The sequence below is a fragment of the Acinonyx jubatus genome, chromosome A3 (assembly GCF_027475565.1).
Source record: "Acinonyx jubatus isolate Ajub_Pintada_27869175 chromosome A3, VMU_Ajub_asm_v1.0, whole genome shotgun sequence".
NCBI classification, from domain to species: domain Eukaryota; kingdom Metazoa; phylum Chordata; class Mammalia; order Carnivora; family Felidae; genus Acinonyx; species Acinonyx jubatus.
Window position 1 is genome coordinate 97,436,860 of NC_069388.1, and position 21,875 is coordinate 97,458,734.

General features: G+C 38.1%; 1 protein-coding gene across 2 annotated transcripts in view; it reads left to right on the top strand.

The window, feature by feature from the left end:
• Nucleotides 1-21,875, top strand: part of DNAH6 (dynein axonemal heavy chain 6) — a 245,633-nt gene that overhangs the window by 38,936 nt on the left and 184,822 nt on the right. For both annotated transcript variants that reach the window (XM_053200826.1, XM_015075839.3), the window contains exons 3-4: nucleotides 158-334; nucleotides 3,774-4,030. In XM_053200826.1, coding sequence (XP_053056801.1) covers nucleotides 158-334; nucleotides 3,774-4,030 — 434 coding nt within the window. The remainder of the gene's footprint in view (nucleotides 1-157; nucleotides 335-3,773; nucleotides 4,031-21,875) is intronic.

The following is a 21,875-nucleotide window of genomic DNA, read 5'->3' on the forward strand; positions in this document are numbered from 1 at the left end:
CCATGGTCATAACCACCACAATGATTGTGACTTGGTCAGCAAGTTACTCCAGGAAGATCAATTTCCAACAGGAATAGAGTCCAAAGTTCATGTTGTAAGAATAAGACAAGTTCTCGTTAACACTGAAAAAATTAACATGTCTCTTTATTCCCCAAAGCCAGTGCTAAAAGTCTACCAAGATCATAAGAGGCCAGAATACATATATGAACAGAACCGATTTCAGTTAATCTCTTCTGGAATCATAAAACCTCCAGGAAGCACTGAAGAAAGAAGTTCTACCAAATTATCTGTTCAGTTTCTTGAGCCTCAGTATACTGTGAGGAAGAAAAAACAGGTATACTATTAAAGTACTTAATTAATCCTTTCAATTTAGTTTTAGTTTCCTATAACGTTGCTAACATGCTTTTAACTCATAAGAACAGTTGCAAAATTTTTCTCTATCAGGTTGCACAATGGATTTGGGAAATACAGTACTTCTCAGTTCTTACTCAAGGAAAATTTGGACAGTAGAGGAAAATCATAAAGGAAAACTTCCAGCATCTATATGGTGTTCCCTAATCTTCTCTTACATATTAAAAGAAGACATAATAGTGTTTTGAATTTTATTTTACCTTTTATGAAATTTTCATCATTATTACCCAAAATGACAATCTTTTGAAGACCTTGGTGAAAGGCAATAAAACAGAAACTGAACCAGCTAGAAAGACAATTTTTGTAATTGGTGAGTTGTAGAGTGGGAAGGTACCTTGCAAGGAGTCCTTGAATAGTAGCTCTGGGAGAAACCACCAGAGCATGACTTTCTATAAATACCTGCAGATAATTAAACAAAGGAATAGAAGTGGGAAAAAATGTGGACACACTCACAGTAAAAATGCCAACAGACCCGAGAATTCTCTGAGCTTTTTATTGAGAGGATCCTTCTAGACTTGTTGAACATTTCAGTGTCAGTTATGTTTCAGGCTTTGGGCTAGAGTGGTAGAAAGGAAGAGATGAAGACAGGCTTCATCCTCGAGGATTTCAGAATCTTTGGGTGGGTACGTGGACAAGTGAATGCTCCAGCTCAGGGGGTTGTGATAAAAACTCTGGTTGGTCATTTAAGCTACAAAATCCTGGAGAACTGAACAGGAGGGAAAGCTTGCACCTGGTGGTGAGAGGGATGGTCAGTGGAGGAAAAGCTACCATAGGGAATGGCACTAATAAGCTTGGAGGAGTGAATGGAAAGTTAGTAAGGCAGAGGAGGTGGGAGAGTGGTGGGCTTGAGAAGCCGGCTGGAAGAGGCTCACTGTGGGTGTGGGTGAGATCACCCTGAAAGAATATCACATGATTAGTTATATAAAATTATAAACCCTCAACTAATTTGGTTTCTGTGAAGTAGGAAAGGAGAACAGGCTATCTTAAGTAGAGCCAAGAAAGAACTGATTGCTCATAAGTTAGCTTATTTGGTATAAAGTGGGCATCATGACCTTGAATTTAAAGAAGAAGAATGAAATTGTGCACATCTGGGATGAAGGGAGGAGGATGAAAGGGAATGTTAAATTGTGTGTTATGCGTGGTTGTAGCGGTAACTAAGTGAAGAATTCAAATAAGAGCCAGGGGTTGAAGGGAAAATATGGAAGAAAGGGAATATTCCATATAAAAGGAGAAAGTATTATTCTGATAAGAGGGTCATTTTGGTGGTGGTGGGGGGTGGATATTGATTTCTCAGAAGGAGCTTAGAATGGAAATGCACCAGTGAGGATTCCCTGAGAGATAAAAGAAGGCAGTTGGAGGCATTGCTTCTAGTAATTAAGGAAGATTGCCTTATCAAATTGGACTAAACATCCATCATAGAGAGCACTACAAGTGTTCTACACTTTATGAATAAATGCTTCTTTTGTTCCCTTTCCCCCACAAAATCTGAACTTATGTGGCTACTTAAATTGAATCACATTTTCGCATTGAGCTACATAATTGGAAATAAGTATGCAGCTGAAAATATATAGGCCTATTGTTGAAGAAATCTTGTACTTAGAAGGCAGTAAAACTTCTTGAAGGATATAATAAAGAAAATACATGCATTTTTTGTAAAATATTGATACTCCACTCTCATAAAAATATTAAAGTTGACTATAGCCCTTGTTGAAACATTGGGACAAGGCAATGTGTATTTTCTCTTTGGGCCTTTTTTTGTTGTTGTTAGAGCGAGAGTGAGAGAGCACATGCATGTGGGAGGGAGAGAGCGAGAGGGAGAGAGAATCCCAGGCTCCATGCTTAGAGCAGAGCCCACCATGGGCCTCAATCCCTCAACCCTGGGATCATGACCAGAGCTGAAATCAAGGGTGAAAGCTCAAGGACTGAGCCAGGCAGGTGCTCCTGGCCTATTCTTTCACATAAGAAAACAGTGTGGTTGCTGCTGTCTCTGGCCAATAAGTGAAAGAAGCACATTTTATCTTTTGAATTCAAAGATGTATTTCCTTCAGCTCTAAACTTTCCAGGATTTTCATCTCAACTCCTATTCAACAGGGTATATTTAATCAAGAGATGGAAAATGATGACACCTGTGAATGCAAACGTTATGAAGACGTTGTTCCGTAGAGCTTGTGGTAATCAATCTCTCAGAGAAATGGCAGCCTCTGTTAGTTATGCTAACAGGCAATAAAGATATCATTTATATATTTGCATCGGCTATTCAACAAAGCAGGTCTGCGATGGGGATTCTTGTGTCTTAGTGCCAGTTGCCCCTCCACTGTCAGAGAGACAAGGTGATGACAGTTATCACCCTCCCCCACAGGAGGAGAGGGTGTGTGTGATGTTGCCCCAAGGTTTGTTGAGGAGGAACAAAGGAGTGTGAGCGGCACTGAGAGCACAGACAGGGGAGCTGGGGGTTTAGAGCAAAGCTCAAGTGTGTGAACATGGTGGGGACTTAGCCTTGATGCTCCAATGGTGGTCCACAGTATACGCAGGTTAGAAATGCAGGATCACAGGCTCCACCCCAGACTTGACAGAAGCTGCAATTTAACAAGACACCTAGATAATTCACACTCACATTTAAATGTGAGAAACACTGGTCTACAGAACTGGCAATTATGAATTTGTAACATGTGTACTTCTCCAAGGGTATTATTACATAGTGATCCCCCAATGCTCAGTGTAACCACCCCTTACATTTACTCAAAAGTATTTTATTATGAGCTATGATGACAGCTGTCTAAGAATTCACACACTGAAAAGCATTAAGGTTGTCAGAACTAGGTGAGGAGGTTAAGGGGAGAGGCCACGGTCAAGATAGACGCTAAGCAACTGAGCAGGAAAAGTGGATTCCCAAGAAAACCAGAGAAGTAGTGGCATTTTGATGTAATAAACACTTCAAAGAAGGCAGCCGTGAGAGCTGATGTTGGGGGGTTTGGGAAAGGGGATGGACACCTGGATAAGGAGTACTTGGAAGGAATATTATCACTCCTTACAATAATTTGAAGTTTTTCAGTTCAAAAATGATTGGGGCGCCTGGGTGGCTTTGCCGGAGTGCCACATCGGCTGAAAGCTGAACATGAAGCCTGCTTAGGAGTCTCTCTCTCTCTCCCTCCCTCCCTCTGCCCCTCCCCTAAGTGCATGTTCTGTCTCTCAAACTAAAAAAAAAAAAATTTTTTTAATACTTGCCTTTGAGCACTAGACATCTCAGGAACTTCAGTAATTAGTGCTTGAGGTTAATATTTTATCATGTTTTTTTAGTCATGTCTTTTGACTTTGTTTTGCAAAAACTCATCATTTTAAAAATTGGCTTTGTTTTGATCCAGCAGCCCTCTGCTGAGATGTTCTCTCCCTCTCCTCCTAAACTGTCATGTACCAGTATTGGAAGAAGAGGTCTCTATGGGACCAGTTCCTCAGCGTACCCTAAGTACTTTTTCCGTGATCGGGAAGAAGTCGTTAAAGCCAACGTTTGTAATCCTTTGCAAATCATTAAAATAATACGTGAAAATGAACACCTCGGATTTCTTTATATGATCCCTGCAGTGCCAAGGTCTTCCACTGAATATGATACATATAATCTCAAGTGAGTTCTCTTTTATGAAGCAATGTATTCAACAGTAAATGCTTCAAATAAGATCGCAAATGTTATCCATAATTGATTGGGTATTAATGGTAAATATAAAATATAATTTTGGTTATCATCCAATGACAAATGAATCGTAATCACAATAATTTTATTTTTTCCCTTTAGCTTTCTTTTACTTATAGACAATATTTTATAGAGTAGCACACTTTTGTGCCTCTTCTATGTGTGTATTATGTAATGCCATATATTTTTAATCAGTATTACAAAGATAATTTTGATATCTTGTGATTACTGAGAAAAGAAGAAGGCAATGCGTAAAAAGTAGGTGCATGATTTGTGTTACATGTTCTTTCAACTTTGCTTAGTAGAGTGGGAATAAGGATTTTTTTTTAAATAAAAGGAGCTTGATAACTTAAGGTATTTATATGGATGAATAACACACATACATTCACATAGACTATTATTTCTAAGCACACATTTGTTCTTAAAATAATTAGACGAGTTGTACAAATGTGGGTCTGTGAATTGCTTTAAAGTTCAGCACAACAGGTAGCAGAACTTAAAGTTGATACTGGCTTTCCTCCATTGTTGTTTGGTTGAGTTGACAATTGTTGTTGAGACGGTCTTTCCTGGAAGCTGATAGTAGTTTAGCTTTACCACCAAATTCTTGGAGCTACCTTCCCATTCTCTGCTGTGTAGGAAGATAAAAGGAACTCCTAGGAATTATCTTCTTCTCCCTTACTCAGCCCTGTAGTTTTGACTGAGTCGGGTAACACTGAAGACAGCACTCTTTCTAGGATTGAGAGGGAGAGAAGAATAACATTTTTAAATGATAGATTTATTATAAATCCTGAAAGAGCTTAATTAGAATGAGATATAATTTATAGAAAGAACAGATATGCCTATAAAAATCCAATCATTCAACAAAATGTATTGAGCACCCAACTCTATAGCATGAACTGTTCTAGGTGCTAGAGAGATGTTAGTGAGCCACCCAGATCAAAATTGCTGTCCTCGTGGAGCTTGCATCTTAGTAGAGGGAGGCAGTAACAAACACAACATCTGAGTAAATTACAGAGAATGCTGGACGGTGATAAGTTTTACAGAAAAAGTAGAGCAGAGCGAAGGAGATTAGGAGTTCTGGGGAAGAAGTTGTGAATTAGCTGGGATGGTCAGGGTAGGCCTCATTGATAAGCGGCTATTTGAATAAGGACTGGAAGGAGAAGGAGTCAATGATGTACTGACAGAGAGAAGAAAGAAGCATTCTAGACTGCAGGAAAGTGAATACAAATGCCCCAAGTCAGGAGCATACCTGGCATGTTCAAGAAGCAAAGACTGTAGGAGAGTAAATGAGAGCTAGAAAACAGACCATGAAGGGCCTTGACAGTCATCCTATGAACATTAAGTTTTACTTTGAGAAAAGTGGAGAACCATGGATAGACTTCAAGCAGAGAAGTGTCATGATCTGAGCTACATTTTGAAAAGGACTGCTCTGGTTGCTGTGTAGAGAACATTTCTTCTTGCTTCTCAAAAGCAAGAGTTGAAAAGGAAGACCAATTAGAAGGCTGTAATGATTCAGGTGAGAGATGAACCAGGGGAAGGTGATGAGAAGTGGGTCAAATTCTGGAAATAAGTTGAAGGTCAAGCCAACAGGATGTTTTTATGGACTGTATGCAAGATGGAAAACCAGAGAGGAGTCCCGGATGACTTTAATGATCCAGTTGACTGGGCTCAAGAGGAAGGTTAGAGTTGCTTGTATCTGAGACACAGAAAACTGAATGGAACAGATTTATTGGGAAAAAAAAGAGTTTGGGTTTGGACCTACTAATTTGGGGATGCCAAAGATATGAAAGAAGTGAGGTGATAGATGAAAGGAGAATTGGGGTCTAGTGAGGTTTTTTTTTCTTTTTTAACATGGGAGAACTAATATAGAATAGAATTTAAAGACCTTTGATGTAAAAGAAAATAATCCCTTTAATAGTATTGTCATTCCCACCACTGCCTTACTACTTCTTTTTAAAAATTTTTTAAAATGTGTATTTATTTTTGAAAATGAGAGACAGAGCACAAGTGGCAGAGGGACAGAAAGAGAGGGAGACACAGAATCTGAAGCAGGCTCCAGGCTCTGAGCTCTCAGCACAGGGCCAACGCGGGGCTCGAACCCACGAACTGTGAGATCATGACCTGAGCCAAAGTTGGACACTTAACTGACTGAGCCACCCAGGCGCCCCAAGCCTCCAACTCTTGATTTCAGCTCAGGTCATGATCTCACAGTTGGTGACTTCGAGCCCTGTGCAGAGCCTGCTTGGGATTTTCTGTCTTCCTCTCTCTCTGCCCCTCCCCCACTCATGCTCACTCTCTCTCAGAATGAACAAGTAAATATTTTTTTAAAAAATCATGTAATTACCCAGATATCAAGAAGTGCCATTTGTGATATTCATTCCCCACTATGAGAGGAGTCAAAGTTTGCCAAATGTAAAATGATTTTCTATTAAAGATGAATACGGAAACTGTGCTTTTGTCCAATTCAGGAGATAAATTGTATATCTAGACTAATGAGCACTTGTACTTGGGGAATTGAGTTGATATTTTATACTTTTTTGAACTGATAGTAGTGATGCTTGATGATAATATGCAAGTGCTCATTTAAGAAGATAGAGTTTGGGGGGTCAGTAGTGCCTGGGAGGCTCAGTTGGTTAAGTGTCCAACTTTGGCTCAGGTCATGATCTCATGGTTCGTGGGTTCGAGGCCCATGTGGGGCTCTGTGCTGAGAGCTCAGAGTCTGGAGCCTGCTTCAGATCCTGTGTCTCCCTCTCTCTCTGCCCTTCCCCTGCTCATCCTCTGTCTCCCTCTCTCTCTCAAAAAATAAGCATTAAAAAAAAGAAGAAGATAGAGTTGGAATCCTGGTTTATTTTATTACATTTTGGGGTTGATGTTAATTTTTCCTCCCTAGCCTGAACTCCAGATATTATAAACCTAATGAAAAGATAATCATTTGGGTAGCACAAACTTGGTAGCAGCTAAATTGAAAGTTAAAACTAGTTATAAATACTGGGTCAGTGACATGAGGACATGTTATATACTAAACTCCTTTTAATAGTAATGTGATAAAATATGTCTTTGCATAGTTTTCAAGTGTAGTAAAATACGTCAGATGTGAAGTCCTACAATGATTATCTCTCTACCATGATCCCTCTTGGTGAGAAAATAGTTCTGTTTATCAAGTTTATTCTAAAATATCAACTTAGTGCTATATGTTAGGTATAATGATTTTGTCAGGAATAAGCTTCAAGGAGATGTCTAAATATGTTGGAATATCAATCTGAATAAGTACACAACTATATGCTGCAGATTATTTTGCCCAGCAAGGGGGCATAGTGGTGACTCTGGTCAGCTCTGGGGCAAGTAAAGAGGAAACTAGGTAAAGAATCAGGAACTAGGGAGATCATGAAGAGCATAGAGAACAGAGAATAGAACTGATCAAGACAAAATAATCCTGTTTTGTTGGGACTGAAGACCTTGAACAAGAGTGATTGTAACTGAAGGGTAGCTATGAGATATGGGGGAGGATTGTTGGCTAGAGAGCTGGATTATATATCCACTTTGTGTGAGAGCACATGAAAGTGAATCATCATATTTTATGTCATAAAAGATCATTAGTATTTACTTTGTTCTAGGCAAATTATTTATGTATGTCATATCATTTAATCCTCACAAAATACTATACGATAGATACAATTATTATCTCTATTTTACAATGAGTCACAAAATGGTTAAGTAACTGCCCTAGGTCTTACAGTAAGATAGCATAATACTCTCATGGTCCATCCATGTTGTTGCAAATGGCAGGATTTTTGTTCTTTTTTATGTCTGAGTAGTATTCCACCGTGTGTGTGTGTGTGTGTGTGTGTGTGTGTGTGTGTGTATACACAATTGCTGGGTATACACACATACATACACACACACCATCTTCTTTATATTTAATGGACACTTGAGGTTGGTTTCATATCTTGGCTATTGCAAATAATGCTGCAGTGAACATAGGGACACATACATCTTTTTGAATTAGTGTTTTTGTTTTCTTTGTATAGATACCAAGTAGTGGAATTGCTGGATCATATGGTAAAATCTATTTTTAATTTTTTGAGGAAACTCCATATTGTTTTCCATGGTCGTTGTACCAATTTACATCCCCATCAACAGTCTACAAGGATTCCCTTTTCTCCACATCCTCACCAACATTTGTTATTTCTTGTCTTTTTGATAATAATGATTCTGACAGATGTAAGGTGATTGATACCTCATTGTGGTTTGGTTTGCATTCCCCTGATGATTAGTGATGTTGGGTATATTTTTATGTACCTGTTGTCCATCTGTATGTCTTCTTTGGAAAAATATCTATGCACATCCTCTGCCCATTTTTTATTTGGATTGTTTGGGTTTTTTATTATTGAGTTGTACGAATTCCTTATATTTTTTGAATATTAATCTCTTACCAGATACATGATGTGCAAATATAGTCTCCTATTCAGTAGGTTCCCCTTTTATTTTGAAGATTTCCTTCACTGTATTGAAGCTTTTAAATTTGATGTAGTCCCGCTTGTTTATTTTAGCTTTTGTTTCCTGTGCTTTTGGTATCAAATCAAAAAAAATCATCACCAAGACCAATCTCAAGGAGTTTACCACCAATGTTTTCTTCTAAGAGTTTTGTGGTTTCAGGTCTCATGTTCAAGTCTTTAATCTATTTTGATTTAGCTTTTGTGTATGACGTTAGATGGCAGTCCAATTTCATTCTTTTGAATGTGGCTGTCCAGTCTTCCCAGCACCATTTACTGAACATGCTGTCCTTTCCCCATTGTATATTCTTGGCTCTTTTGTCATAAAATAATTGACCATATATTCAGGCTTTTATCTCTAGGTTTCTTATTCTGTTCCATTAATCTCTATGTGTGTTTTTATGCCAATACCATATTGGTTTGATTAGTTTAGCTTCCTAATATTGTTTGAAATCAGGGAACATGATGTGTCCAGCTTTGTTCTGTCTCAGAGTGCTTGGACTATTTGGGTTCTCTTGAGGTTTGTCCTATTTCTGTGAAAAATGCGTTTGGAATTTTAATAGGGATTGTACTGAATCTGTACAATACTTTGAGTGGTATGGACATTTTAATAATATTAAATTTCCCAATCTATGAGCATGGACTCTCTTTCTATTTATTTGTGTCCTCTTTGATAGTGTATTCTTAAAACTAGAATTTTACTAGAGCTATAAGATAAACACAGTGGTCAAAAGGAAAAAGATTAGACTACACTGTATATTAACTAACTTGAATTTAAAACATAAATTTAAATTTAAAACAAGGAAAAAGATTAGAAATTAGGCAACATAATTAAAAACATCTCACACTTGGATTTGTGAATCACAGTAATGTTCCAGTCCTTTGCCTAAATATCTCATTTGTATGGAAATGTTATCAAATGAATCAGTAGTTACAAGCAAGCTATATCAACACCTTACCAAAAGATATCCACCATACCCAGAAAAGGATTTGAACTTTTTAAGGCATATTGAAGTACAAAATATGAAACCAAATTCTGTTTTTAGATTAATATCTCATCAATAAGCTTAAGAAGCTAGGCATGCAAGAACACACAGTATCTAATGTCAGAATAACTCACTGTGGCAGAATTGCAATTTTACCAACCTGTGTAGAAACTTTTTCATTCTATTTGTTACCAGAAAAGCAAAGGAAATCTATCAATAATGCCACTAGTAGATCAACAGATTAGATAAGAGAGATTAACACACTCCAGGACATGATTAAAATTTTACTGCAGAAAAGGAGTTTTATTGAATATTGATGCATCTATAGATATTAGTAACTTCTAGATAATAATGCACTATTTAGAATCACTGAAGTGAAATATTGGAAGAACTTTGTCATGGGGGGGCGGAATCCTACTGACGATGAAATATTTAAGGCAAATAAAACATTATGGAAATACTTCTTAAAAACATACATTATATTTAGAGCTTATTCTGAGAATCCTGCATTCAAGTAATACATTGTTTTATTTGCAAAGGAACTCCATATGTAAATGTTTCCCTGCTGTTATGAATTCCAAACTAAATATTATCAAAACTGTGACTATAATAAAGTCCAAGACATAACAAAAAATGTGTGAGCAGAATACCACTCTTTGCTTTTTAAAAAATTAATTTAATTTATTGGGGTACCTGGGTGGCTCAGTCAGTTAAGCACCGGACCTCAGCTCAGGTCACGATCTCATGGTTTGTGGGTTTGAGCCCCGTGTCAGGCTCTCTACTAACAGGTCAGAGTCCGCAGCCTGCTTCAGATTCTGTGTCTCCCTCTCTCTCTCTCTGCCCCTCCCCCACTTGCACTCTGTCCCTCTCTCTCTCAAAAATAAACATTAAAAAAAATTAATTAATTAACTTATTTTTAAATTTATATCCAAGCTAGTTAGGATATAGTACAGCAATGATTTCAGGAATAGATTCCTTAATGCTCCTTACCCATTTAGCCCATCCCCCTCCCACAACCCCTCCAGCAACCCTGTTTGTTCTCCATTTTTAAGAGTCTCTTATGTTTTCTCCACCTCCTTGTTTTTATATTATTTTTGCTTCCCTTCCCTTATGTTCACCTCTTTTGTATCTTAAAGTCCTCATATGAGTGAAGTCATATATTCATCCTTCTCTGACTAATTTTGCTTAGCATAATACCCTCTAGTTCCATCTATGTAGTTGCCAATGGCAAGATTTCATTCTTTTTGATTGCTGAGTAATACTCCGTTGTATGTATATACCACATCTTCTTTACCCATTCATCCATCAATGGACATTTGGGCTCTTTCCATACTTTGGCTATTGTTGATAGCTCTGCTATAAACATTGGGGTACATGTGCCCCTTCAAAACAGCATACCTGTATCCCTTGGATAAATACCTAGTAGTGCAATTGCTGGGTCGTAGGGTAGTTCTATTTTTAATTTTGGGGGAACCTCCATTCCAGAGTGGCTGCACCAGCTTGCATTCCCCCAGCAGTGCAAAAGGGATCCTCTTTCTTCACATACTCGCCAACATCTGTTGTTGTCTGAGTTGTTAATGTTAGCCATTCTACATTGACAGGTGTGTAGTGGTATCTCACTGTGGTTTTGATTTGTATTTCCCTGATGATGAGTGATGTTGAGCATTTTTTCATGTGTCTGTTAGCCATCTGGATGTCTTCTTTGGAGAAGTGTCTTTTTTTTAAAAATTGATATCCAAGTTAGTTATCATATAGTGCAACAATGATTTCAGGAGTAGATTCCTTAATGCCCCTTACCCATTAGGCCATCCCCCCCCCCCCACAACCCTTCCAGTGGTTACTGTTTGTTCTGTTTGTTCTTTATATTTAAGAGTCTCTTATGTTTTTCCCCCTCCCTGTTTTTATATTGTTTTGCTTCCCTTCCCTTGTGTTCATCTGTTCTGCGTCTTAAAGTCCTCATAGGAGTGAAGACATGCTATTTGTCTTTCTCTGACTAATTTCGCTTAGCATGATACCCTCTAGTTCCATCCATGTAGTTGCAAATGGCAAGATTTCATTCTTTTTGATTGCTGAGTGATACTCCATTGTATATATATACCACATCTTCTTTATCCACTCATCCATCGATGGACATTTGGGCTCTTTCCATACTTTGGCTACTGTTGATAGTGCTGCTATAAACATTGGGGTACATGTGCTCCTTCAAAATAGCATACCTATATCCCTTGGATAAATACCAAGTAGTGCAATTTCTGGGTTATAGGGTAGTTCTATTTTTAATTTTTTGAGGAAGCTCCATACTGTTTTCCGGAGTGGCTGCACTAGTTTTGCATTCCTACCAGCAGTGCAAAAGAGATCGTCTTTCTTCGCATCCTTGCCAACACTTGTTGTTGCCTGAGTTGTTAATGTTAGCCATTATGATAAGTGTGAGGTGGTATCTCATAGCAGTTTTGATTTGTATTTCCCTGATGATGAGTGAAGCTGAGCATTTTTTCATGTGTCGGTTGGCCATCTGGATGTCTTCTTTGGAGAAGTATCTATTCATGTCTTTTGCTCATTTCTCATTTCTTCACTGGATTATTGTTTTTTGGGTGTTCAGTTTGATAAGTTCTTTATAGATTTTGGATACTAACCCTTTATCTTATAGGTTATTTGCAAATACCTTCTCCCATTCTGTTGGTTGCCTTTTAGTTTTGCTAATTGTTTCCTTTGCTCTGCAGAAGGTTTTTATTTTGTTGAGGTCCCAATAGTCCATTTTTGCTTTTGTTTCCCTTGCCTCCAGAGACGTGTTGACTAAGAAGTTGCTGCGGCTGCGGTCAAAGAGGTTTTGCCTCCTTTCTCCTTGAGGATTTTGATGGCTTCCTGTCTTGTTTAAGTCTTTCACTCTTTTTGAGTTTTTTTTATGTGTGTATGATGTAAAAAAGTGTTCTAGGTTCATGTTTCTGCATGTTGCAGTCCAGTTTTCCCAGCACCACTCGAAGATACTCTTTCCTGCTTTGTCAAAGATTAGCTGGCCATATGTTTGTGGGTCCCTTTCTGGGTTCTCTATTCTGTTCCATTGATCTGAGTGTCTGTTTTTGTGCCAGTACCATACTGTCTGGATAACAGCTTTGTGATATGTCTTGAAGTCTGGGATTGTGATGCCTCCAGCTTCGGTTTTCTTTTTCAAGATTCCTTTGGCCATTCAGGGTCTTTTCTGGTTCCATTCAAATTTTAGGATTGTTTGTTCTAGCTCTGTGAAGAATGTGGTGTTATTTTGATAGGGATTGCATTGAATATGTAAATTGCTTTGGGTTGTATCAACATTTTAAATGTTTTTTTTTTTTAACGTTTATTTATTTTTGAGACAGAGAGAGACAGAGCATGAACGGGGGAGGGTCAGAGAGAGAGGGAGACACAGAATTGGAAGCAGGCTCCAGGCTCTGAGCTGTCAGCACAGAGCCCGACACGAGGCTCGAACTCACGGACCGCGAGATCGTGACCTGAGCTGAAGTCCGACGCTTAACCGCTTAACCGACTGAGCCGACTGAACCACCCAGGCGCCCCCCGGGGTTGTATCAACATTTTAATGATGTTTGTTCTAGGGATCTAAGGTTTAATGATGTTTGTTCCAGGATCATGGAATGTTTTTCCACTTTTTTGTGTCTTCTTCAATTTTTTTCATAAGCTTTCTATAGTTTCAGTGTATAGATTTTTCACCTCGTTGATTAGGTTTATTCATAGGTATTTTATGATTTTTGGTGCAACTGTAAATGGGATCAATCTTTGATTTTTCTTTCTGTTGCTTCATTATTGGTGTATAGGAATGCAATTGATGTCTGTGCATTGATTTTATATCCTGCAACTTTGCTGAATTCATGGATCAGTTCTAGCAGTTTTTTGGTGGAATCTTTTGGGTTTTCCATATACAGTATCATATCATCTGTGAAGAGTGAAAGTTTGACTTCCTCCTGGCCAATTTGGATGCCTTTTATTCCTTTGTGTTGTCTGATTGCTGAGGCTAAGACTTCCAATACTATGTTGAATAACAGTGGCGAGAGTGGACATCCCTGTCGTGTTCCTGATCTTAAGGGGGAGATCTCTCAGTTTAGAATACCACTCTTTGAATTCAGCTTTGGGAAAATGATATTGGAAATAGGTCTCTAGTGATTTTTAGTGATTGTAATGGATTTAAACCTAAAGAAAAATTCAGTCAGAGTAACATCTGTCTGTGTTTCAGAGAAAGCTTACCATTGTTTCTGAAATACTTGAAATGTTTGGATTTTAAATCAATTTGCATTTCACAAGAAATTTCAACACTGCATTTATCAAAGGGGAAAAAGGGAAAGCTATTAAAAGTGAAGAATGGTGGTACCTTTGGTTCACAATTTCAAGAGAACAAATTATCCAAATTCTGGTTAATGGAAAAGGGAGTTTCCATCCATAAGAGACAAAGCAATAAATCATCTGCTATTTGTTGTCTACTATTTCTATAAACAAAGTTTCTCGGTAGTGGTGGTTGTCAAGAATTTGAACAGACCATTCATCATGTCTTGATTAGAAATGCAGGTGGCTACTTCCAAACAGTTATGGTCACTGCTGTGGCTTATGAGCTAGGCTTTATTTGGAAGTTTTATCAAATTCAGTATTGAATATTTCCCTAAGATACCTTGTGTGTTGTTTTTCTTGTTACAATAGAAAGAAATCAGAATTAATGCCTTCACCAGGGTGCCTTTCAAAATGTCACCATTGTATGGGTTTGTTAGAACACGAAGTTTAGGAAGCATTGTTCTAGAGGACTGTAGGACAATTTTCTCTGCATGAGAATCTGATCTTGGTTAACTCTGAAACTCTGTTTCCCTGTATCCTGATAAGAGTAGAAGTCAGTTACTTTTAGACAACATTGCTTATGATAAAAATGACCCCTGATTTGTGAATGATATCTGAACTGGGGGAGACAAAATGAATTCTAAATAACTGATGGGGAGCCATAGCTTTGGACTTACCATGGTACAGCAACTCTTTTTCTGGGCATGCCTCTATCAGGAAGCCTGAAATCTATGCTTATAGAGTCATTGCAAGACATACTGGCTCATGTGGTAATAAGGCTTTTAAGCCAGGGTGGTTTCCATACCCACCCAGTGTGGATCTCATCTCCTTGCCTCTGAGTTGTCATCTAGGGAGACGGTAGCTCCTGGGTGGCTGATAGATTCCTACAAGTAGTCCCATGGAAGAGTGAAGTCTGATGCTGCCCTGATGGCGAGAAGTAGTTCCTGCCCTATGCTCTTCCTAAGTAGAAGGGTTCCAAATATAGTTTATGAAAGTTTTATTAACCTGAACATTTAGTTGAAGCTAATAAGATTGCCTGGTGGAGCAATATGTAAGTCTTTCTTTTTCATGCTTATATATAAGGAGCCATTGTTGGTGTTTGACAAATGTGGACTTTTCTCCCATTTCTATAGAATCTCTCATCCCACTTCTATGTGTCCATATTTTGCTATTTTTCTGTTTTGGTCATTGAAACATATATACACTTGATCACCTTGATAAGGATACTTCTATAAAGTCATAGCGGTAACCAGACTTCTACAAAGGTGAATACTGTTACACAATACTACAGACACCAACTCTTAGCATGTGCCAAACACTGTTCCAAGTTCTTCATATGTATTAATTAATTTAATCTTCATAGCAACTCTGTAAGGTAGCCAGTATTAATAGATTCATTTTACAAATGATGAAACTGAGGCAGAGTTGGCCAAGTTTGACCAGCTAGTGTAGTGAACTGTGGGGCTGGAATTCAAACCCAAGTAGTTGGGCTTTAGAACCCAGCCTCTCATACACTGTGCCTAATAAACTCATTCTAATAATGACAACTTTTCCTGTCACTTGCGTCACACATGCTGTGCTAGGCTGAACTGTGTGCTTTCTGTACATTAATATTTTGTCCTCAAAAGAACCTCCTTAGAAGGGCATTCTCTGTAGTTGAAAGGTGAGGAAATTGAGGTACAGATATATGAAGGACTTTGCTATTTGATATTGTTCTATATCTGCAATATTCTATTGCAGATAGAAGTTCAGAATTATATCTGATGTTCCCATCTTTCAATTCTATGATTTCATCCTCTGTGCAATGTCGATTTTCAAACCATTTAGTGAGTGGATAAATTTAGTGAGTGGATAAATCAGAATGTATGGCAGAGCCCTTCCCAAATACCAAGCATTTTTAGGGTCTATAAATCCAAGAAAGAAGACACAAAATTTCTTCTACCTAAATGTTGCCTAATGTGTATTTCTAGGACAATTATATATAAGTGGTATTAATAGGTAGATGGTAAAAAACAATTATTCTGTGATCATATGCAATTAAGACACATTAAATTAAATCACTGGTTCTCAACCTGGGAGATTTTGCCCCCGAGGAGATTTTGGGGGATGTCTGCAGGAATCTTTGGTTGCCATAACTAGAGAGGATGGTGCTGCTGGTGTCAAGTGGGAAGAGTAAGGGTAGCTGCTAAACAGCTGGCAGTGCACAGGACAGGCTCACACAACAGAGAGTTACCTGGCCCAACATGTCAGTAGTGCTTAGATTGAGAAACCTCAGGTTAAGTGATGCTAATTACACATTTCTGTCCTGTACGGCCAATCAACTCTTTCTTGAGGGACACATGCTGGGATTGGGACTCTGTGAAACAGAGTTATGTGGCTTGGGCTGTTAGGACCATATAATCATCCACACCAGGCTCAGGCCATATTACTTTCCCAATGATCCAGTTCTCAGATGGTTCCTAAGCCTATTATGTTAAAAGTATTTTTTTAGGGGCACCTGGGTGTCTCAGTCAGTTGAGCATCTGACTTTGGCTCAGGTCGTGATCTCATGGTTCAGGAGTTCAATCCCCACATCAGGCTTGCTGCTTTCAGTGCAGAGCCTGCTTTGGATTCTCTGTCCTGTTTGCGCTCTCTCAAAAATAAACATTTTTTAAAAGTATTTTTTAAGTTTATTTATTTATTTTGAGAGAGAGAGCAAGTGTGTGCACTCAAACAGGGGAGGGGCAGGGAAAGGGGAGAGAGATCCCAAGCAGGCTCCCCGCTGTCAGCAGAAACCCAACATGGGGCTCAATCTCAGGATCCCTGAGATTGTGACTTGAGCCAAAATCAAGAGTTGGAGACTTAACCCCCTGAGCCACCCAAGTGCCCTGTTAAAAGTATTTTTAAAGGAAGCTTTTTAAATTTCAAACTAAAGCTATTCTGTCCTTTTAGTGAGATTACCTGTTTAGTGACCTAGAACAGAAAACACAGATAGATGTTTGGTACTTTCTCAAATTTCAGCATTGTGGTTTCTGTGTGAAGTCATAATTACAAAAAACTTTATAGTGAGGTTATATGTCCTCTGTAATAACAGATCATTTTGAAACCACATTATCAGAAACCTTGCCAAGTTGCCTAACACAATGACCATTTTCTTGGGCTAGTCCATAAAGAAATTTAAATCTAATGAGTCAAATCTCAGCCAGCACATGGAAACATTAAAGGCACCTCATATTTGCACTTGGAATAATAAAAAATACTCAGCTTCATATTTTCTCCCTACTCTCTCTTCAAACACACACACACACACACACACACACACACACACACACACACACGCACAAACATGCCCTGGTAGTATTCTGGGGCTGTGACAATTTAATGGGTGATGATTTTATTTCACACAAAAATTTGAGGAAACTAGGGGTGCCTGGGTGGCTCAATTGGTTAAGCGTCTGACTTCGACTCAGGTCATGATCTTGCGGTTCATAGTTCAAAACCTGCATCAGGCTAATCTGCTGTCAGTGCATAGCCTGCTTTGATCCTCTGTCACCCTCTTTCTCTGCCCCTCCCCTGCTTGTGCTCTCTCTCTCTCAAAAATAAATAAACATTAAAATTTGTTTTTGAAAAACCTAGAAGAGTGGTTCTCAGACTTGGCTACTAATGAGAATCAGCCAGGCCCTACTCCAAGACATTATTTAATTGATTTGTGGTGAGCCTGAACAACAGTATTTCTTTAAAACTCACCAGATCATTCCAGTATTTAACTCAATGCTGCACTCCCATTGACTTTGAGCAGCGGTTCTCAAGCAAGCCCTAGAGGACTTGTTAAAACAGATGCTTAAACCTCTGGAGTTTCTGATTCAGTGGGTTGGGAACGTAGCCTGGGAAATTACAATTCCCATGGGATGCTTGTTGCTGCTGTTCCAGGGACCTTGCGCTGAGAACTACTGGCTCCAGAATACTCTCTTATTACAGAAATTTGGATGTTTCTTCTTAGTTATGCTTTTGTTTAATTTTCTAGGTAAAAAAGAGTTCCTTATCAGATTATTATACCCTTTCTGGTTAGTCAAACCAGAAGCAAAGTAAGTCATTTCTCTTCTCCTCTTTAGGTTAGGTCTAAACCCATACAGATTCATGATCTTGACCATCATCAAACAAATTGAGGTTTATAATTACAGAACACAGGAAGTAGCTAATTTCTTTCCAGGCAGTTGCCTATTTACCTTCACCCAATTAATATGCTCAGATTATAACAATTAAAACTGTATAATTATGAAAATAATAAGAGAACTTAGATTTGCATAGGGCCATATGAGCTTATCTAATATACTCCACTACCTTAAAGCAGGTAATTACTTGTTTGCTTGTTGAAATCAGAAACTTGAAGGAGACAGGAAGAGAGAACAGGGTGAACAAAGACATTTGTATGCATTCAGACATGGCCTAAGGTAGATATGATAAGTCAGCCTGACTAAAAAGGGCAATTTGTGGGACAGAGTAGGAACTAACATGAAACAAGAGGAGAGTGCCAAACACCTGGCAAAGTAATTTGGATTTGATGATATAAACAGTAGGAGGCTATTTAAAGTTCTTGAGCAGGAAACAAACCATGTTTCTGCATTATTAGTCTTACTAGACTGGTTTCAAGATGATCAGAAGCATTTTCAATCTGTGTAACAACAGATAGAGCTGCTGTTTTAAATAACAAATCACACTGAGATATCATCGTTTTGGAAAATCAAGGAATTCTAGGAAAAGAAATTAACATTTTTAGAACCCCAGTAGGCACAATTTGAGTTATAACTTAAATAAACAATAATAAGACAATTTATGACCTACCACAGGGCTGTGTAATTCTCATATGCCATATGATTCTCTCAAATATGACATAACCTTTTGGAGTTAACAGAAGCCTTGGAGTCTAAGTTCAATTTCAGATGGATAGATATAGGTTCTACAGTAAAATAGTTTGACAGAGGACTCCCTGATTCTACATTAAACAGCAAGAAAACACTCCAGATATTTTTTCCCCATTAAAACATAGTAAAATGTAATTTTACCCAAGGTATTCATCTCATCCTAATTAGTTACCTATTCAAGCGCCTGTTTAGTTGATTGAATCATAAAGCCGTTTTGTTTATCAGCAACGTAGGAATTTTATAGCACAGCACTTGAACAAATGAAGTTCTCGTTTTAAACCCTGAAGTAAATTTTTGTATTATTTCCTCAACGAAAGGAAATTTCTTTGATGAAAGAAATATCCAAAGCAACTATCCAAAAAGCAGCGGAAGTTAAGGGTGAATCCTGGATGCCAAGAAAGGCTGAGTAGGCAATTATGAGCATAGGTGTGGTGTGGTGGGTCAGCTCCTGAGATAGATGAGCGGTCTGAGGCAGAGTGTGTGAAGTACAAAGGCTCAAGGAGTAGATTTGGGTGGTACCCCCCTCAGTAATGAGCTGGAAAGTCTTTTTGTTTGTTCAGAGGCATTTTACTTAGACAACTAAAACAATGAGATGTTCCGAAGCAGTGTACAAGAGAAATCAAACCAATTTATCATGAATTCCCTCTTCTTTACAACTAAACCAACCAAACAAAAAAAGCCTTTCTGCTTTAAGAGAAAAATCAAAAATAGGCCAATGTATTTTTCTTCTCCATAATAACATGAACAGCTACAAGAAATCTAATTGTAATAAGAGAAATTGTATATTGGCTTACACATATTCATTAAAAAGACAACAGGCCATCATACCACAAGAGCCTAATTCCACCTGCCTTCGTCTGATACCCGTGTGTTTTCACATACAGGTAACACCAAGTTATGAACTGGAAAGTCTACAGAGAATAGGATTACAGAGAACTGTGGATAGTCCCTCTTAGTTTTACAGAGCTTTCCTTGACCTTGCTGCCCCATCCATCTTGAAGGAAGTCCCTGCTCATCTTTAATTGAATAATTTTGTTAAAGTTATGAGAAACAAGACCGGTTTTTGGAAACTTTCAAAAGGAATGGATGGGAGAGATATGGCCCACCAATACACACCATTATAAAGGAAGTTTGAGAGAAAGAAGACAATGTGGGATTTCAAGTTAAATGGGCAGCAGGTGGAGAAAAAGCTTTCTACAAGCTAAAGGGAAACTTTCTGCAAGTTAAAGAGAAGTTTTGCATGTTTTTAGATGCAGAGGAAAAGTCGCTAAAAGCCAGGAGGGTTAGGAAAAAGTGAGGTGAAACCTCTTCATCTCTGGAGGAAAATTTGAGATCCACTCAGGAGCTGGAGCGTAGGCACACAGGTATGATGATTTTCAAGTGAAGGTGTGAGACAGTACTCACTTTATGACCACCTCATTTTTGTTGGTTGCTTTCAAATAAAGTTCAGTGGTTCACAAACATTATTGTGTATCAGAATCATCCAGGGAGCTTGGTAAACTAGAATCTTGAGTCTCATACATAAGGATTCTGATTCTGTGTTGGACCCAGAAATGTGGATCCTTAATAAGCAGCCCAGATGATTTTGATGCTGGTGATCCAGTCTTTGAAAAAGACTAGTGTGTTCATTTGTTCTATGCAGAGTAGAAATGTGTAGAGGATGAAAAGGTTTAGGGGATTGAGAATGAAGATCTTAAATAATAAACTGCAAATAAAAAAGATTTCTAAGTGGCACCGAGCACCAATAAGTTAGAATTCAACATCATGGACCACACCTGCCACCTTCTAGAAGGGTCTTTAGAAACAGACCAATGAGAGCAAGTTTTCCAGACATACACAAAGACCATAGTGAGCTGCTTGATCTTGTCTTTAGGTTGGTTTGATGGCTGATATTATTGAAACATCTGAAGTTAATTACAGTTTCAGAGACAAGTTAAAATTTCACATTTTGGAGAGAATAACCCCAAGAATGTCCTAATTATATCTTCAGCTTTCGACAAATAAAAAAGGGAAAAAAATATGTTTTTCATACACCTCACCAGCAACATGTAATACCTGGCATTTTCCCAGACAGTTCTGGTGTGAAGTTTTAATTAGAACACAGGCAAACAGATAGTGGAATTAGGTAAAAGCTGAACAGGTTGACATTTTCTGTTGTGGCACTGAAGTAGGAGAGTGACCTTCAGACTCCTCTCCATCAGCTCCCCACCATCAGCTCCCAGACCACCCTTGTGTGTTCCTGTGATCAGGTCTTGGCTTGGGGTTTTGGTGGTTTTGTTTTTTGTTTGTTTGTTTCCCCATTCTGGTCCTGTATGCCCTAATTTTAAAAAGATTTTTCTAGCTCAGTTTAATTAAACATAAATAGAAATTATTCCAATGGCTTTTAGTTTTTTGATTAACAGACCCACAACATAAGAGAATTTTATTCCAATTTCTTTAAGTTATAAATATGTACATCAATTTGTATACAGACAACAATTTCAGGGATTTCACAGATGAACTGAAGGCTATGCTAAAGAATCATGAACTCCAGGTTCAGAATGCAGAGCTAAGGATCAGGGGAGAACGTAGACAAGAGAAACAGTTGATTTTCACTGGAGTGTTCCTATCTAGTCTTTGTCAGTACATATAATTTTTGCATAGTTTTAACACAAAAAAAATTTGCAGTTTTATTTTGCAGCTATTCCTTATCTTAACATTCTAGAGTACTGTAGAATATTTATAAATTTTATCTTCCTAAATTTTAAAACATATTCTAATAACTTGCTGTATCACAATATGTTTCACAATTGTTGTATTATTGGATATTTAAGTTGCATCCAGTATTTCAATGTTATGGCTAAAATTACCAAAAAAAACAAAAAAACAAAACCAAAAAACTTTGTGCCTACAGGCAAGTTCTTGTTTTAAGAAACTTTAGAGAATCAGCCTTTTCTATTCTCATTACTTTGCTTCCTTCTGTCCTTACTCCTGTCTTTATCTCACTTGCTTTTCTTCCTTATTTGATCTGTTTCCTGTTAAGCATAAGGGTGAAGAATGCCCTTGATGACAGTTGAAAGGGGAATATCTTGAAATAAATAGGTTCTCAGTA